The sequence below is a fragment of the Cebus imitator genome, unplaced genomic scaffold (assembly GCF_001604975.1).
Source record: "Cebus imitator isolate Cc_AM_T3 unplaced genomic scaffold, Cebus_imitator-1.0 Scaffold228, whole genome shotgun sequence".
In the NCBI taxonomy this organism is placed as follows: domain Eukaryota; kingdom Metazoa; phylum Chordata; class Mammalia; order Primates; family Cebidae; genus Cebus; species Cebus imitator.
The window spans coordinates 3,951,001-3,968,907 of NW_016107543.1; the positions used below are offsets into that span (position 1 = coordinate 3,951,001).

At 41.2% G+C, this 17,907-nt stretch overlaps 2 protein-coding genes across 6 annotated transcripts; one reads left to right on the forward strand and one right to left on the reverse strand.

Annotated features, from left to right (window-relative positions):
* Positions 1–1,064: 1,064 nt before the first annotated feature.
* LOC108281561 (keratin-associated protein 2-1) lies at positions 1,065–1,592 on the reverse strand. The gene has a single exon (XM_017497188.2). The coding sequence runs from the start codon at positions 1,543–1,545 to the stop codon at positions 1,141–1,143; it is 405 nt and encodes a 134-aa protein (XP_017352677.1). The 5' UTR covers positions 1,546–1,592; the 3' UTR covers positions 1,065–1,140.
* Positions 1,593–9,166: 7,574 nt separating this feature from the next.
* LOC108281579 (keratin-associated protein 4-2-like) lies at positions 9,167–10,472 on the forward strand. Of its 5 annotated transcripts, XM_017497208.2 has the most exons (3): positions 9,167–9,463; positions 9,494–9,654; positions 9,848–10,472. In XM_017497208.2, the coding sequence occupies exons 1-3, from the start codon at positions 9,186–9,188 to the stop codon at positions 9,922–9,924; spliced, it is 516 nt and encodes a 171-aa protein (XP_017352697.1). In that variant the 5' UTR covers positions 9,167–9,185; the 3' UTR covers positions 9,925–10,472. The 5 variants fall into 5 exon arrangements, with proteins under 5 accessions (XP_017352697.1, XP_037583255.1, XP_037583257.1 ...); XM_037727327.1 differs by lacking the exon at positions 9,848–10,472 and having other exon boundaries at positions 9,167–9,457; positions 9,518–9,812; XM_037727329.1 differs by lacking the exon at positions 9,848–10,472 and having other exon boundaries at positions 9,167–9,277; positions 9,368–9,812.
* The last annotated feature ends 7,435 nt before the right edge of the window (positions 10,473–17,907 follow it).

Genomic DNA, 17,907 nt, shown 5'->3' on the forward strand with positions numbered 1-17,907 from the left:
AATAAACAGTCTTGGGCCCCACTTCCAGATATTTTGATTCATCAGGTTTGATCTGGGGCCTATGAATGTGCATCTAAATAGGTAATTGCAAGAAAGTCTAGTGTGGATGATGCATGAGCCACATTTTGAAAAACGCTACTCTAGGAACTGTGGCAAGAAGATGAGACGCGCTGTGCTGGTCAGTTTACTGCCAGTGGCCATTCTGGGCTTGGCATATGCTATTCCCACTTCTTGTACCTCTCTTCATTTCCACTGTATTTCCTTTTGTCTATTCCATTAGACCATAAGATCCTTGGATGCAAGGCATGTAGCTTGTTCATCGGTAATCAGGCAGCATGTGTCAATTGGAGGTCCCTTGATAAACAGTTCCTGAATGACTGAATGGATGGGATTTCTATGGATAAAGTTTTGCTTAGGTTGACCTTTGGTTCCCTTGTGCAGATTCCAAAATCTTGCTTATCTGTGTACGCTAATAAACATGCACTAATGAACAAATCGGGGAGCAGGACCATTTGCTATACCAGGAAAAATTAGTTTATTGGCAATGGTGTCAGTTTGAGCAGCAAAAACCATCAGATTGTAGAATTTGTTTGCAAAGTCCACTCCAGGGATTTTTTTTTAATCATTTTTTTACTTTTTTATTTTTTTGAGACAGAATCTCTGTCTGTTGCTCAGGCTGTAGTGCAGTGGCGCAATCTCAGCTCACTGCAACCTCTCCCTCCTGGGTTCAAGTGATTCTCCTGCCTCAGCCTCCTGAGTAGCTGGGATTACAGAACATGCCACCACACCTGGCTAATTGTGTTGTATTTTTAAGTAGAGACGGGGTTTCACCATGTTGGCCAGGCTGGTCTCCATCTCCCATCTCCTGACCTCGTGATCCACCTGCCTCAGCCTCCCAATGACTCCAGGGATTGTTAAAGGTCAACTTACTATCTGTGATGACTAAGGCTGATGTAGACACCTGAAAATTTGGCTGAGCATGGTAATGAACACCTGTTTATATCAGGCTGTATCCAGATGGTAAGATGTAAAAATAACTATTGTCACCTTGTGAAAAAAATCTATTTTTCTTTTAACTTTATTAAAATATCAAATCAATGTTTAGGCTCCAATGTATTGTTCTGTGGGGACAGTGGGGTCTCAGCAGCAGGGGGAAGTCCTGCAGGTGGTGCTGCAAGGGGCAGGCTGGCCGCAGGGGGGCCGGCAGCAAGGGGACTGCACTGACACAGGCTGGCAGCAGGTGGTGGACCAGCAGCAGGGCCTGCAGACCACAGAGGTGCACGACGTGGGGCAGCAGGTGATGGGGCGGCAGCAGCCTTCTTGCAGGCAGCAGGGGTCACAGCACACTGGTCGGCGGCAGGGCTCGCAGATGGGGCGTGTGCAGCGGGGCACGCAGGTCACGGGGCGGCACACGGTGGTCTGGCAGGTCACGGGGCGGCAGCAGCAGGGGTCACGCCAGCAGCAGGGCTGGCAGCAGCAGGGCTGGCAGCAGCCTCCCCCGCAGCTCAGGGAGGAGAAGATGGGTCCGCAGCAGGAGCCGCACATGGTGGTGTCTGAGGCTGGTGTGGGGTGGGCTGTTGAGAGGAGCTGGGTGTTCTCAGGTGTGAATGTCCTCCTCCCTCTCTGGGCCCTTTATATACCCTGGCCGGGTGATGATGACCCCTGGACACATGGTCATTTTTCTTGTGCCTCTTCTGGCCAATTAAGTGAAGGTTTAACACTGACTACTGGTATTTTTGGTCACTCTTCACCTCATACGTATTCATGTACATACACCACAAATATTCGTTCATTGTCTTTTAGTGTTTATCCTTACCAAATTTAGACATTGGATTTAATTCTGATTAATTTTCCCTTGAAATATTCCTAACCCATAAAAAAGAAAAGAATGTGTTTTCTAAACTAGATTAGTGTCTAATCACTTTGCCCTTTGGCGCTAAAATTAGCATGTTATTTCTTGTCTTCAAAGACTCTCATCGCCACCACCCAAGCAATGACTTTCCTTATTAATGCACATGGGCATGATGGTAGCAGGTTAATAGCATTATCCTAGTGCAGACCAGTAGTCACCTGCTTCACAGATAGCTCCTTCCATGACTCACTTAAAGGCAGGTTTGTGGTTGTTCATGTGAGGAGGGACCACATGGAATGCAGATCCCTGCTCACTGGTGTTGTCACTCTCCCCTGACTAGGACCTGGGCTTTCCTGCCTTGGTTTTGGTGTCTCATCACTCACCTGGAATGCCCTCCTCATCCTTCCAATCCAAACTCAACTTCTATCTTGATTGTAAAAGCCTCTTCAAGGATGCACTGCAATTATTATCTTTGTAGTTTATTTGGAATTAATTATTGCATCTGTAGAGTCCGGGAAGGGATTGTGGAGAATACGTCAGCCTATGCCCTCACTCTATAGCTGAAGTCCTGAGAGTTTACCAAGGTCACACATGAGGTCACCATATGAGGTAGAAGGTTAAGGTCTCCTCAATCTTCAGTAAGTAGCCTCTTCTATGAGTTTTATGCTTATTGGGTTCAGTGAACCATGGTTTTTAGACAGGAAAGAAAACATGTATTAAAGTAGAAGCCTATGCCACTATGCAATACATCCATGTAGCAATGCTGCATTTGTACCTCTTAAGTTTATATGTATCAAACAAAAATATTTTTTAAAAAATGAACTTTCATTTTAGCAACAAGGTTAGAAATGGTACTGGAAGAGAATTAGGGAAATGTTTTGCACAGATGACAAATTGTCGTCCTGGACCCCTATTGACTCCAATAAGGATGGCAATGTGTCTGAGAGGCTGGAGAGGAGGCTTGGAGACAGCTAACATGACACAGGGTTTTTTAGGGGAATTTACATACAAGAATGATCCAGTGGCAGTGGCTGGACAGGCGAACTGCTACCATATTTAAAAAACATCCAGTTCATATAGCATTTTCACTTGAACCCGCCACCGAACAACCTCCATTGAATCCAAAACAAGGACCTCAAACCCCGGTATGACCTGTGTTCTAACCTTGGGTCTGGGGATTCAAATGTCCTCCATAGATAAGGGACGGATCTCCAGGTTGGCCACTCCCAATCCTTAGCTCAGAACTCGAAGCATACATTCTTCTTTGATTGTAGGCTCATTCTCAAGGTATGCTCAAGTTAAGTTATTGCTGCCAGGTGTGTCTGCCATACCCTCCACTCCAGCACACCCTTGAATAGCCTTTACATTCTAATCACACCATTCCTCTGAGATTTTCTTTGGGCCAGGGTATGCAGAGGAACATTGCAACCAGATGCTGCAGCAGCAATACAAACTACTACAACAAAAAAGAATAATGATTGTAACAACAATCGTACTATATAGAAAGTTTTTCCAAGCGCTTGGGAGTTGATTAAACTATGTGGTTTCAGGGTCATAAGATCAAGATTCTATAGCAGAAATGTGGGTTTCTGGGGCCAGCATGGCCTGTGTTATATTGTGAGAGTAATCAGATATATGTACAAAATTCAGTTTTAATTAATATACAGGTTCTGCCCTGATAGACAGTTAAGATGTTCTGGGCCACACAATTTTGCAAAGTAACGCATCTAATGTGGGCAGTTTCTTCAGTGAGAAGAGTAATATCATGGCAGGTATCATTAAAGGCTGCAGCCCTATGTTTAGCCAGGGCCTCAACTTGCAGCTCTACGTCTCTTGTCAACACTTGGGAGGCAGGAAGGGGGATGGCAAAAGTGGCCAAAGGGGAAAACCACCAGGATGCATGCTTCTGATGGTGCCTGGCTTTTACACTTTCCCGGTTAGTAAGAATGGTGTCTAAACTGAACCCAGTGTGTCCTATCAAATGAGGATGCCCCCAGGTGCATCTACCAGTCCAGTTATAGGGCAAGTAAGGCCAACTGTGGATGCCACATGCCTACAGTCATCCTAAGGGGTGGGGTAGGTCCCCACATGGAGAGTCACTCTGCCATCACAGTCACGTATCACTGGTTACCTGAAGAGATCAGTTACATTGCTATCACATTCCACTGGTTACCTGAAGAGATAGACTACATTACATTGTCCTGGTAGCCATCCTATATTACCAGTTTTAGCTTGTGGCATGCTATTATCATGCCTTTTAATACATATGGGTGCACAACCCACAAACTGTATCTATACTGCCTTCATCCACCCTGGCCCATCATCAGCAGAATACCCCTGGGTGCCATTAACCTGCTCCTATACTAGGTGGAAAATATGTTATCTCATCTCTAATGGTGGGAAAGTTATCCATGCTCATGGATAGGAAGAATCAATATCGTGAAAATGGTCATACTGCCCAAAAGTAATTTATAGATTCAATGCTATCCCCATCAAGCTACCACTGACTTTCTTCATAGAATTAGAAAAAAAAAAAGCTACTTTAAATTTCATATGGAACCAAAAAAGAGCCTGTATAGCCAAGACAATCCTAAGCAAAAAGAACAATGCTGAAGGCATTCCGCTACCTGACTTTAAACTGTACTAGAAGGCTACAGTAACCAAAACAGCAGGGTACTGGTACCAAAACAGATATATATAGGTCAACGGAACAGAACAGAGGCCTCAGAAATAACATCACACACCTACAGCCATCTGATCTTTGACAAACCTGACAAAAATGAGAAATGGGGAAAGGATTCCCTACTTAATAAATGGTGTTGGGAAAACTGGCTAGCCATATGCAGAAAACTGAAACTACACCCCTTCCTTACACCTTATGCAAAAATTAACTCAAGGTGGTTTAAAGACTTAAACCTAAAACCATAAAAATCCTAGAAGGAAACCTAGGCAATATCATTCAGGACATAGGCAGATAAAATTTACATCTTCCAAAAAATTCATGGGCAAACTGGGAAGGTAAATGTAATTATAGAAGATATATTTAACCCAGCATGTACTTTGTGCTAATTGAAAGTGAATCATATTATTACTTAGGAGCATTCTTTAGCTACGATGCTTAATTATGATTAAATGTACTGGGGACAAGCTAACTCACTGTATTATTTTATTTTATTTTTTAAGTTTTGAGGTACAAGTGCAAATTTGTTACATGCATAGATTGCATAGTTGGCAAGTCAGGGCTTTTAGGGTATCCATCAGCCCATCAGCTGAGTAACATAAATTGTACCCATTAAGTAATTTCTCATTGTCAACCCCTCTCTCACCCTCTAAGCTTCCTGAGTGCCCATGGTCTATCATTCCACTTTCTATATCCACGTGCACACATTATGTAGCTCTCATGTGTGAGAACATGTGATATTTGTCTTTCTGTGTCTGATTTGTTTCATTTAAGATAATGACCTCCAGTTCCAACCATGTTGCTGCAAAAGACATGATTTTATTATTTTTTATTGCTGAAAGCATTAAGTGATATTATTTTTTAAAGTCCAAGCCAACCAAATTAGTCTAGCCTGCACTTTGGGGCCATTATTAAGTAAAACGATGGTTATTTGAATACAAACACTGCAATACTGCAACAGTCTTGTAACTGAGACAATTATTCTGGGGTTAAAGGGTGGGTCATGTATACAGTGTGGACACAGGATATTTGTCCCAGGCAAGACAGAGCAGGATTGATGATATTTCATCATACAACTCAGAATGGCATGCAATTTAAAAGTTACAAATTTTTTATTTCTGGAATTTTCCATTAAATGTTTTAGGACCATGGTTGACCATAAGTAACTGAAATTGTGGAAAGTAAATCCACAGATAGGGAAGGGCTACAGTAATACCATGAACAGAGCATTAAGGGTGATTCTGGTCAGGGCTTGGGAGAAAAGAATAGCTGTAGGGAAAGTCTGAATCTTCTTACAGTTTATTTAGATGATCATGGTAAGAATCTGAGAGAAATATGGACACTAGAGGCTATTCTGATGAGATCTCAGATGAAAATGAGGAACAAGAATTGGAAACTGGAGTAAAGGCCATCCTTGTTACAAAGTGACAAAGGACTTGATTGAATTATGCTCATGTTCGAGGAATTTATGGAAGGCAGAGTTCAAGAAAGATGAAACAGTATATGGGGAAAAGAAATTTCTAAGAAAAATGTTGAAGGAGCTGCATGGCATCTTTGAACTGTGTACAGTAAAATACAAGAGGAAAGAAATGATTTAAAGATGGAATTCATAATTAAAAAGGAAACAGAACGTAAAGATGTAGAAAATGTGCAGCCTGGCCATATAAAGAATGAAAAAGCATGCAAGGATGTGGCCAAGCGATGCTTTGATATAAGGATTGATACGAATAGAAGGAAGCTAGGTGCTGTTCATCAAATCAATGGGAGAATGACTCTGAATGCATTTCAGAGATCTTTGAAGCTGTCCCTCCCATCACAGGCTCCAAATATGAGAATCTTGAAGTCAGAAAGGGCTTGGTACTCTCCACATTCTACCACAATGCCCTTGGCTGCTCCAGTTGTGGCTAAAATGGGCTTAGATGAGACTTGCGCTGCCATTGCAGAGGGCACAAACTGTGAGTCTTGGTGGCATTAACACAGTACTGACTGTAGATACACAGACTGCAGGAGTTGTGGGACCGTGGTGCTCTCCACCTAGGTATGAAAGGATGTTTCTGACACCTGCCACAGGGTGTAGCCACTGCAGAGAGCTCCTCCTAGGACTATGCTCAGGGAAACTAGGGGTCAGAGCAGCCACTGAGACCCTAGAACTGTAGAACTATCAGCCTGCAATACTAGCCTGAGAGAGCTATCAGACAGTTGCTGCATGGACTGAGCCCAGCAAAGCGATGGAGCAGGGCTGTCTGAGGGCTTTGGGGGCCTAGCACCAAGACCCCCAGGCAGCCCTGCCCCATGGCAGGCATGTCCAAGAGACAGCACACAGAGTCAAAGGTTATTCTGCAGTCTTAAGATTTAATGCTGTTTTCCCTCTCGGACTCACCTGGGGCCAGTTACCCTTTTTTCTTTCATGTTGCTTCCTTTTGGAATACGTATGTCTATCCTATGCCTGTCCCACCGTTGTATTTTGGAATGAGATAACTCCTTTAATAGGTTCACGTATGGAGGAGAATTTGCCTCAGGATAAGTCCTGGTTTGAGTCTCACTCATATCAGATTTAGATGAGACTATTAGATTTACATTTTGACTTTTAAGTTGATGCTAGACAAGTTAAGACTTTGGGACTATTGAATATATTTTGCATATGAGAAGGACATGGATTTGGGGGGCCAAGGGTGGAATGCAATGGTTTGAATGTGTCCTTCAAAGGTCATGTGCTGGAAACTTGATTCCCAAGCAGTGTTGGGGGGGGGATGCTCACAGGAGATATTTGGGTCATGGTGATGCCACCCTCATGAGTGGATTAATGTTGTTATCATAAGGTTGGGTTCCTTATAAAAGGATGAGTTTGGTTCCCTATTTCTCTGTCTCACCCTCTCTTTTCCTTTCCACAATGGGATGACACGATATTCCTGGTTATCTATAAACATGTCTCATTCTATAAACGGAATCCTAATTTCCACAACTTTCCACATATGTTATTTATTGGGGACAGGTTACTTACCATATAAATAAGTTTGTTTTCCAGAAATGAAACTCTGATCTCTTTGTTTAGAAATCAAAAGATATATACATTTTGAAAGGACCCTACATTCTTCTACGTCACCAAAAAGGCTTCGTTCACTCAACAAACATTTACAACCAGCGTCCTCCATGCTGAGTATCATGATAACAAGAATAAATGCCGTAGCCCATGCCTTCAGGCTATTTGCATTGCACATGGAGGAATGTCCGAAGTAAATGATTATAAATAGACTATAATGTGTCAAATTATGAGCACAAGACAGGAAATAATGATACATGAATGGGGTAGCTTACCAAGAAAGGTATTACTGAGGAGGAAATATTTTAACTGGGTTTTGGAGAAGGAGTTTGCAGAGTGGACAAAAAAGAAGAAACATTCCAAGAAGATGAAACAGTTTCAGCAGGCCTGGCAAATTTTATTCTCTACCCCTTTCTTAGCTACACTAAGACATATTTGACTTACCTTCTTTTTAATCTTGGACATTTTTTTGTTTATTTTAGCTTTTTAATGCTTCTTTTGAGTATTCTGCTAAAAGAATAAGAAGAATGTACCCTACCTTGTACAGTTGTATAAAAGAGTGAAAATGAAATAAATATATTTGGCACAATGCATGGTACACAGACAATACTTCACAGGCAATATACATACACTGAGGGTGTATGGAACTTATCCACGTACTATACATTTTGATTTTAGTTGTCTAAGAAAAATAATTGTAATTTTTTTTCATTTTTGCCAAATTCTGTTTTCTATGCCTGTATCTTATACAAGTACTTGCAGGAAAATGATGAGGGTTTATCTGTTCTACACCCAGATTGTCCAATAAAATATCTGAGATGAATATTATTGAAGGCTTAATACCTTTAAATATTCTTTACATGCAATTTTGATGATCAAAGAAGTTTTGCTAAATCAAAACTTCCTACTCTTAATGCCTATACTGTAAGACATACAGAAAAATGTGTTTTTACTCTTTAAAGTCAACGAGTCATAGCTATGTACTTTCACTTGAGGTGGTGGAATAAGATCTGACACAGAGTTTAGAACTTCTTTGGGATCTGACCATCTCCCAGACCATCCAAGAAGCACATATGGGATCAGAGTCATCCTCATTATAAATGGGACATCCTTCTCCCAAATGAATCCTTCCTTCTCATTCCTTTCCAACATTTCATCTGACCAGGACGTTCTTTGATAGCAAAAGATATATTCACATTTTAAAAATTACCCCACATGATTTGCAGAGAGCAATCTACAGGTAGGAGGGAGAGTCACATATAAAAACAAAATGTGAGAGTCATGTTACCAGTGCTTTGTAAAATACACTGCATAAGGCCAAAGACAAGGGTGACCCCACTGACCAAGAAATATGATTAGTGTTTCCAATGCAGGAGCACAGCAGGAAAAGGAAATGTGTTATTTTTTTCTGTTTTGAAGTATTTAACTAGAAACACATAATTATGTAATTACATGATTAAGCTTTCCAGCAGGTAAATAATAACAAGAAAATAATGACGTGGTGACAATGGGCCTTCAGAAGGGTATAAAAGGGGCTATGGGTCCAGAAGATTTCCAAACCCAACAACTTCACTCTCCTGGAAACCCACCCAGATCCTCCAACTTCTGACACCATGGTCAACTCCTGCTGTGGCTCCGTGTGCTCTGACCAGGGCTGTGGCCAAGATCTCTGCCAGGAGACCTGCTGCCCTCCCAGCTGTTGCGTGTCCAGCTGCTGGAGGCCCCAGTGGTGCCAGTCTGTGTGCTGCCAGCCCACCTGCTGTCGCCCCAGCTGCTGTCAGAGTACCTGCTGCAGGACCACCTGCTGCCGCCCCAGCTGCTGCATCTCCAGTTGCTGCCGGCCCAGCTGCTGTGTGTCCAGCTGCTGCAGACCCCAGTGCTGCCAGTCTGTGTGCTGCCAGCCCACCTGCTGCCGCCGCAGCTGTTGTCAGACCACCTGCTGCAGGACCACCTGCTGCCGCCCCAGCTGCTGCATCTCCAGTTGCTGCCGGCCCACCTGCTGTGTGTCCAGCTGCTGGAGGCCCCAGTGCTGCCAGTCTGTGTGCTGCCAGCCCACCTGCTGCCGCCCCAGCTGCTGTCAGACCACCTGCTGCAGGACCACCTGCTGCCGCCCCAGCTGCTGCATCTCCAGTTGCTGCCGGCCCACCTGCTGTGTGTCCAGCTGCTGCAAGCCCCAGTGCTGCCAGTCTGTGTGCTGCCACCCCAGCTGCTGAGTCCAGCTGCTGTAGACCCCAGTGCTGCCAGTCTGTGTGCTGCCAGCCCACCTGCTGCCGCCCCAGCTGCTGCCGCCCCTCTTGCTGTGAATCCAACTGCTGCCGCCCCTGCTGCTGCCTGCGTCCAGTCTGTGGCTAAGTCTCCTGCCACACCACTTGCTACCGTCCAACCTGTGTCATCTCCACCTGTCCCCACCCCATGCGCTGTGCCTCCTCTTGCTGCTGAGCCCTGGCTCACCTCTCCCTTCACTGCTGGCCCACAGATGTAGACCCTTCTACTGTGCTAACCATTAGGACACATGGAGTGGGATTGATGTCATTCAGTAGGATGGACTTCATGTTTCCAATGAGCCCATCACCATTTCACTGATTCTGTGAGAATATTCTGGCTGATTTTAAACTCCGTCCCTTGCTTTCTTTTTCTTCCAGTGGTGGCAACAAGTACAAATTAATTGTAATCCACTAGCTATAAAATTATTCCAATCGTCTAAATTCCTCATATTATTTATCACTTTGAGGCTATAGATTCTCCTTCTCAGTGAGGTAGACATTACCTGCAGGACCAGTATTGTCACTGATGTTGCACCCTCAGACCCAGGCGTCCAGTTATATTCTTTTCCTCTGAGTGTGACTTTCTTATGTTTTGTTGCATCTCTGCTTTCTAATAAACTTTTCTGCACATAAGAATTCATTGGTATCATCCTCTATTGCTTTCATATCATTTTACTGATTCCCTAGGCAATTATATTTTACACAAAGACACAGGAAGAGCAACCCATGTTGAAATCACTTTGAAGATATATGCTATATCAAATATAGATAATTTAAGGCAATGGAATAAAAGTGGTGTGTGTGTGTGTGTGTGTGTGTGTGTGTGTGTGTGTACATGTTCTTAATATCCTAAATTAGGACAGATTTAATTGATGCCTTGGCTCTTGAAACACATTTTATCTTTAACATATTATATCTCATTTGGAAAAAAAAACATATTATACCTCATAATACTGTTGTCCATATTTTGACAAAAAGGATAAAACCAAATTTCTGAAAAGTAGACATCAAGGAAAGAAGGGAAATCTTCTATAAAGAATTTAATGTACTCAATTCATTTCACTCAATAAATAACATTTGGGAATTTATAATCAAAAAGTGGTTTTTATTTCTAAGTGAGTTTTGCATATGAGAAAAAACGCATATTGAGCTGTATTTCATCTGGATAGTGTGGTGTATTTCTGACTGTGGTCTCTAAGGATTTACCTTACAATTCAAACATCTCCACACTTAACATTTAAATATATGTAAACCCAGCAAGGGTGAAAATTTCAAGGCTCACTTTGCTTTTTAAGGATTATTTTATTGGAATTAGTTCATAGCTTTGAGTAGTTCTCAGCTGGGGTGCATATCCTAATTAGAATCTCCAAGAGTGGTTCCTTCATCTGAATCTGAAAGAATACCATAAGTGATTATAACATGGCATTCTAGTGGGAGCACCTGCTTTTGATGTTTTTACTTTTATTTTCCTATGATCAGCTCTGAAGAGACCCTAAGCTATTGAACCAATCAAATTTATGTAACTTAAGTAATCTTTAATAAATAAGCTAGCTTTAAAATTATTGGCAAAGTAATATTAGAAATGTCTTAAGAAGTGTCAGTATGCATTTTTGTTTGCATTTATTAAGCAATTTCATACTTATCCCTGTCAAGCACTATAAGTTGCCAAAATTTGTCATGAGGTTACAAAACTGTAACAGAATGATTTTTGCTTATGCAATCTTTAATAAAGAAGACATTGGTATTGTTTTAATAAAAATAGCCACATCTTGAATTTAGTAAGATTACTATAACTTCTAATCTTGTGGCTTTAGGTGGTCTAGTCCACGGGCAGTAAGATTTGTTTTGGGAATGAACTGTTATAAACCTGTTTTGAAGGTAAACTATAAACTAAGTCCTTCTCAAAGTTAGTTCAGGCTATGACTATGAATGAAAAAGAACAGCTTGAGGGTTAAAAGCAAGATGGAGTCAGTTAGGTCAGATCTTTTTCAACATCTCAGTTACAATTTTGCAATGGCAGTTCCATAACTTTAAATGATGACTATTGCAATTTTCATAAATAATCTAGGTAAACAATTCCTTTTTAAAAAGGTGAACAGTTTTGTCTAATTCAAAGCCTATTTAAAGGGTATGTATAAAACAAGGTAAAAAGAACCAGGAAATAAGAGAGATGTAAAGAAAGTTATAAAAATAAAGAGGATAAAAAGGGTTCTTTTGGTAAGAAAGCTTAAAGAGAAATAATTTTATATGAGGAAGAATCTTGTATGGTAAATTTAGTCCTAGAATAAAATGGCTGTTTCAGAAAGAAGGATATTCAAGACAAACCAGAAATTCCAAGCATATCATCAAAAGTCTGTGTAAGTCACAGTAAGAGGATTTATTTAGAAAAAACACTAAAAATCTTTTATATGATCAAGTTGTCTATAATTAAAGGGTAATTATAATGGTCTTCATGGAGATTGGACTTGATGTTAAAAAAAAACACTTCTACACTAAATAATTAGGGAGAACAATGAAATTTTTTAAGGGATTGATTTACTCTTAATAAATTATAAGAGATTTTAATTTTTTTAACCTAATTTAAACTTTTATTGAATTTTGCTGTTTTCTGTTTTCTCTCCCCTTCAACTCATCTCCAGCTCATAAGTTATTTCCCTCAAGTTCTGTTTGTTGTGGCCTGATGCTAACAATGTTTTCTAAAAATCTAAAGGAAAATGTTTTCTTCCAACATAATATTCTGTGCAGTGCAAAATGTCTTTTCTTTTGCCTTTTGGTAATTGGCCTAACAGATTTTATGGTTTATTGAAACAATTCCTATGTCACAATACTACTATATTAAATTTTGGATTGCTTAGGAAAAAGAAACTGAGATAATATTTTTAAATTAAGGTTATTACATCCATGTATATTTCTCTATGTGCTTTGAAAGTACCTGTGACATTGAGTTATAGGCCTTTGACCCCTGGGTCTAAAAAGGACACCAAAATCTGCTAAATCTTAAACACTGACAGCAAATAAAACCTCATCTTCAGGCCTGGTAGAAGATGCCAATAAAAAAAAAAACTGCATTCCTGAGACATAGGGCCAGAAATCAAAGCTATTCAACTCCTCAAGGCTCAGGGACTATCACAGAAGAAGTGGGCATGTAAGATTGTAAGGACTGATTTTGAGAGATAAAATAAGTTCACTTTCTCTACAAAATAATCATTCATGTCAAAGGCACACTGATGCAAGACCAGCATGTGGGCTCCTGTGTCAGGTTAACAAGGTTTTCTTGAAGTGTTAACTGACCCCTTAATAAAGGCTATAAAGGCTGTAAAAGGCTTATGGAAGTTATATCTCATGGTCAAGATTAAAATTTTATAGATTATTTATAACATTTTGAAACACAAATTTAATTGGCTTCATGCTGCTTTATTAGGACTTACTGTTTGAAAAATTGACTTATTTTGTGGTGACCTGTCATATCAAGTGTTTTAAACCTTTAATATTCTACAAACTTTCTAAAATCAAATTACAAATCAAATTAGTATTTTCCTGATCTAATTAATTCTTTAAGATATTAGTTTCCCTAAACTCCAAAAATGACATAATTTGACTTATTTAGCATAAAAATTATATAGGAAGCATATATAAAATGGTGTTTGGTTTTCTTTGGGCTGTATTGGTATGTACTCCAAAATTATGGGAAACTCCTATAATTCTAATATGACATATGTACTTTCTCAGTAATAATTATAATTGTCATGTTAAATTATTCTGTGCCATAGTAGTAACAAATTTTCTTGTCAATTGTGTTTTTGACTATGGCTGCTCTAAAACTTTTTGTCACCCATGGACAATTGTTGCCTTGTTTTGGTCCTCTTTAGAAGGTGGTTTTATAATCAGCTATGAAACTCTAACAGGTGTTCCGTAATGCAGGTTTCTGATAACTTTGGAGACTGTGACATCAGAATGGAGGAAAAACTTTCAGGACTTATGGAGAGCTGAAATGTTCATGAATATCAAGCAGAACAGGAATTAACTGCATGAACTGAACTAATAGAAGACTGAAGAAATCTTTTTGACTTTTTGCTTAAAACATTGCTGATCCTGTTTTGTTTTTTCAGTCAAGGAAACTTTTCTTTTGAGCTATTGACAGTTTTTAACAAGTTAGTATACTCCCATGAACAAAATTTGGAGCATATTTGTTTCTCTCTACCTGATTTTCTCCAGAATAGGAAACTATTTGTGAGTAATCTTAACTTATGGCAATACAGTTATTTGCATAAGAGCAATAAGAATCTGTTCTTATTTGTAACAGGACACAATTGGAGAAATTGGTCATTTTACCAAGGCTTTGACTGGAATAATGTGCTCCCCTCTAAGGAATGAAACTTGACTTATGGAGCCAATAAAAGCCCCTTGGGAAAACTGGCTTCATACCTTGTCTACACAGTGCCTGTACAAGGTTCCTGATTGTGGTAAGTAAAGCACGTCACTTTCTAACAGATCCAGAAACTCCACATTTATCTTGGAACCTCAGGATGAGAGGAATTCACCCAACTGATAAGTATTTGATGGTACAAATCCATGGCTGTGCTCAGCTTTTCAAAAGTCTTACCTAAGATTCCTTCTATGAAACAAAGTTCTGACAGGGACAGGGGCAGAGGAATTCTAGGCAGAAAAGGGTAGATCCCTGAGAAAACCCCACCTTCAAGCTGAAAAGCCTGAAACTGTGGCCCAAAGTGAGAACTTATAGCCCTGTGTTCCTGCTCGAAGGTTGTCTTTTCCTAAACCACTCATGACCCGGTCCTACCCCATCCTGTGCCTGTAAAGATCACAGACTCATCTGGCAGATGCAAGAAGCAGCTAGATATTGGGGACTACAGCTGGACATCAGAGAGAAGCAGCTTGACTTCACAGGGACAGCTTGATGGTGTAACTTCAGAGAAGAATCTGGTTGGATAACAGCCTAACTTTGGGGAAGATTACCTACCCACCCCATCCCTTTTCAGCTCTCCTTCCTGCTGAGAGCCATCTTCATGGGCAACAAAATCCCCCACATTTACCATTCCTCAATAGGTTTGTGTGGCGTCATTTTTCCTGGACACCAGACAAGAGCTTGGGAGCCAGGAGACCAAATACAAAAGGCTGTCATACTGGCCCTCTGCCCTTGCTGGTGGTGGGCAGCTGCCTGATGTGAAAAGACAGAGGGCTCACTGAGCTGTTAACACTTAAGCCATCCATGGACGGCAGAGTTAAAAGAGCACTCACTGTAACATGCCCTGTTGGGCTATGGGGCTTGTAGACACCCCCACCTGGATGCTGCTGTGGGGCCCACACAGAGTTTGCTCCTGCCAGCACCCAAAAGTACTCACTCAGGCTCCTGTACCCATTCATATACATACTTCCTCCCAAGAGCGGGGGCTGTTGCAAGTCTGAGTGAGTGGAGTTGATCCCACTAGCTCTAAATGCCGGTTCCAGCATTCATGCACTCCAGTTCCCGCCTCATTCACTTTCATTCTCCCTCCTGCAAGGAGTTGAGAGTGTGAGGCTGAATAAACGAGGCACCCCTGTCACAAGTCTCACAAAGGGGTCAGGGAAACATCCTACTTCAGTTCCATCAAAGCGAATTTAAGAGCTTATGCAAAAAAAAGTTATTACTATTGTTGCACTGTATGCAAATAATCAGGCCAAATATAATACAGCAAATAAGTCCTGCCATGATTTTTCTTTAGTAAAAATAGGAAACTGGAGAGAAAAGAATTACGTTTCAAAAAATGATAGTATACCTGTTGTTAGATTCTAGTCTTGCCTAATGTTTTTTAATTTTTATTATTTTCTACAGTTTGGACTGAATTCTAATTTTTCTTGGCTACAAGTCTTCAAAAGATTGTTTTCAGTTTTTTTCCTTCTTCTTTCCCCAATTTTTCCTAAGTTGGAGTCCCTGAAAACTCAGCTGTGCTTTTGTAAAGCTCTGCAAACTGAAGCTAGACAATTTAAACTTCAGAAGAAAATATCAGCAACCTATTTACATACATAAGCCACATTCATGCCTGCCTACTGATGTATGGGCTTCAGAGTAATGTAGCCCATATTTATTTTCCAGGATTGTTCTTTTGTTTATTGTTGATGTTCTCCCTTCCTCCCCCTATTTTCTCTTCATAGAACATGAAACTTCACAAGCTGCTAAAAATGAACTTTCCTAATAACTCAGGACCTACCTGTCTAGGAATAAACAATCCTAGCCATGAGATATCAGGAGAAACTTGAGACCAGAGACGAATTTTCTTCTAAAACGCTTTCTCCAAAAGATTTTTAAGAAGAAAACGGGGAGGCTGGACGCAGCGACTCACACCTGTAATCCCAGCACTTTGGGAGGCCGAGGTGGGCAGATCACCGGAGGTCAGAAGTTCAAGAAAAGCCTGGCCAACATGGTGAATCCCTGTCTCTACTAAAAATACAAAAATTAGCCAGGTGTAGTGGCACATGCCTGTAATTCCAGCTACTTTGGACGCTGAGGCAGGAGAATCGCTTGAACCCAGGAGACGGAGGTTGCAGTGAGCAGAGACTGGGCCACTGCACTCCAGATTGGCAACAGAGCAAGAAGACTCTGTCTCAAAACAAAACAAAAAAATAAACAAATAAAAAGAAAAAAGAAAAAGAAGAAGAAGAGGGGAGAAATGTGAAAGGTAAATAAACCTTGGGGCCCTGAAATCACTAAGCTAAAGGGAAAAGTCAAGCTGAAAACTTCTTTGAGCCAACCTATCTCCCATTCTATTCAGTCATTCCTCTGCTCCTGAGATAAATGCATACCTGAGTGCCACCTTTGGAAAGACTAATCAGAAACTCTAAAGAATGCAACCATCTGTCTCTTATCTACCTATGACCTGGACGCCCCCTCCTCACTTAGAGTTGTCCCATCTTTGCTTAGAGTTGTCCTCTCTTTTCGAGACTGAGCCAATGTTCATCTTACATATGTTGATTGATGTCTCATATCTCCCTAAAATGTATAAAACCAAATTGTGCTCTGACCACTTTGGGCACATGTCATCAGGACCTCCTGACGACAGGTATGCATCCTCACCCTTGGCAAAACAAACTTTCTAAATTAACCGAGACCTGTCTCAAATTTTCACAAGGCCACATTGACTTGTCCCCTGTGTGAAGCCCAGCAGGCACTTTTCAGAGCAGGCTCTTTTCGCTTGCACCTTTGTGCATCAGCACCTAACTCTTTTGCAAGATAAGGGATCCTACAGAATACCAGCGGACCACCAGAGAGTTACAAGTTCCTAATACCTAGGACAACCTGGGAAAGAGAACAAAAGCCCTTTATTCCTGATGTAGCTTTCCAAATCTCTAGCCAATTTGCACCAAAAGCCCAAGAAACTATGAGCTACAAGTTCCTTCCTGAGGTGGGGTGGGGTGGGTGGGAAGGTGGCCAGGGACTTCCCTGGGATCCTGCATACACCGCTAGGCTCAAGGTTCAGCTTATAGTAACCTTTTCCTCATTTTAATGGTAAAAAGAACAACAACAAGAAAAACACCCCTAGCTGGAGATTTTGTTTGTTGATGATACATACGGTGGGTGTTAGACCATGAGAATCCTAGGCACATGTGCCAGTTGCAGGTCTGCCTTTGCATACATGACCTCACCAGTATTTTGGTTATGTATGTATAGCTCCCATGAAAGTAATTCATCTTACAGCACTAGCCGCTGTCTCTCCTTTTGAACTCTGCTTCTTAAAGCGTACTTTTGCTTTGCAATGAAATTCTTTGCTTACTCTTACTTTGGATTTGCTCTAAAATTCTTTTTTTCCCCCCATTTATTTATTTTATTGCATTTTAGGTTTTGGGGTACATGTGAAGAACATGCAAAATTGTTGCATAGGAACACACGTGACAGTGTGATTTGCTGCCTTCCTCCCCATCACCTACATCTGGCATTTCTCCCCTTGCTATCTCTCCCCAGCTTCCCACCCCCACATCGTCCCTCCCCTGTTTCCCCCCAACTGACCCCAGTGTGTAGTGCTCCCCTCCCTGTGTCCATGTGTTCTCATTGTTCAACACCCGCCTATGAGTGAGAACA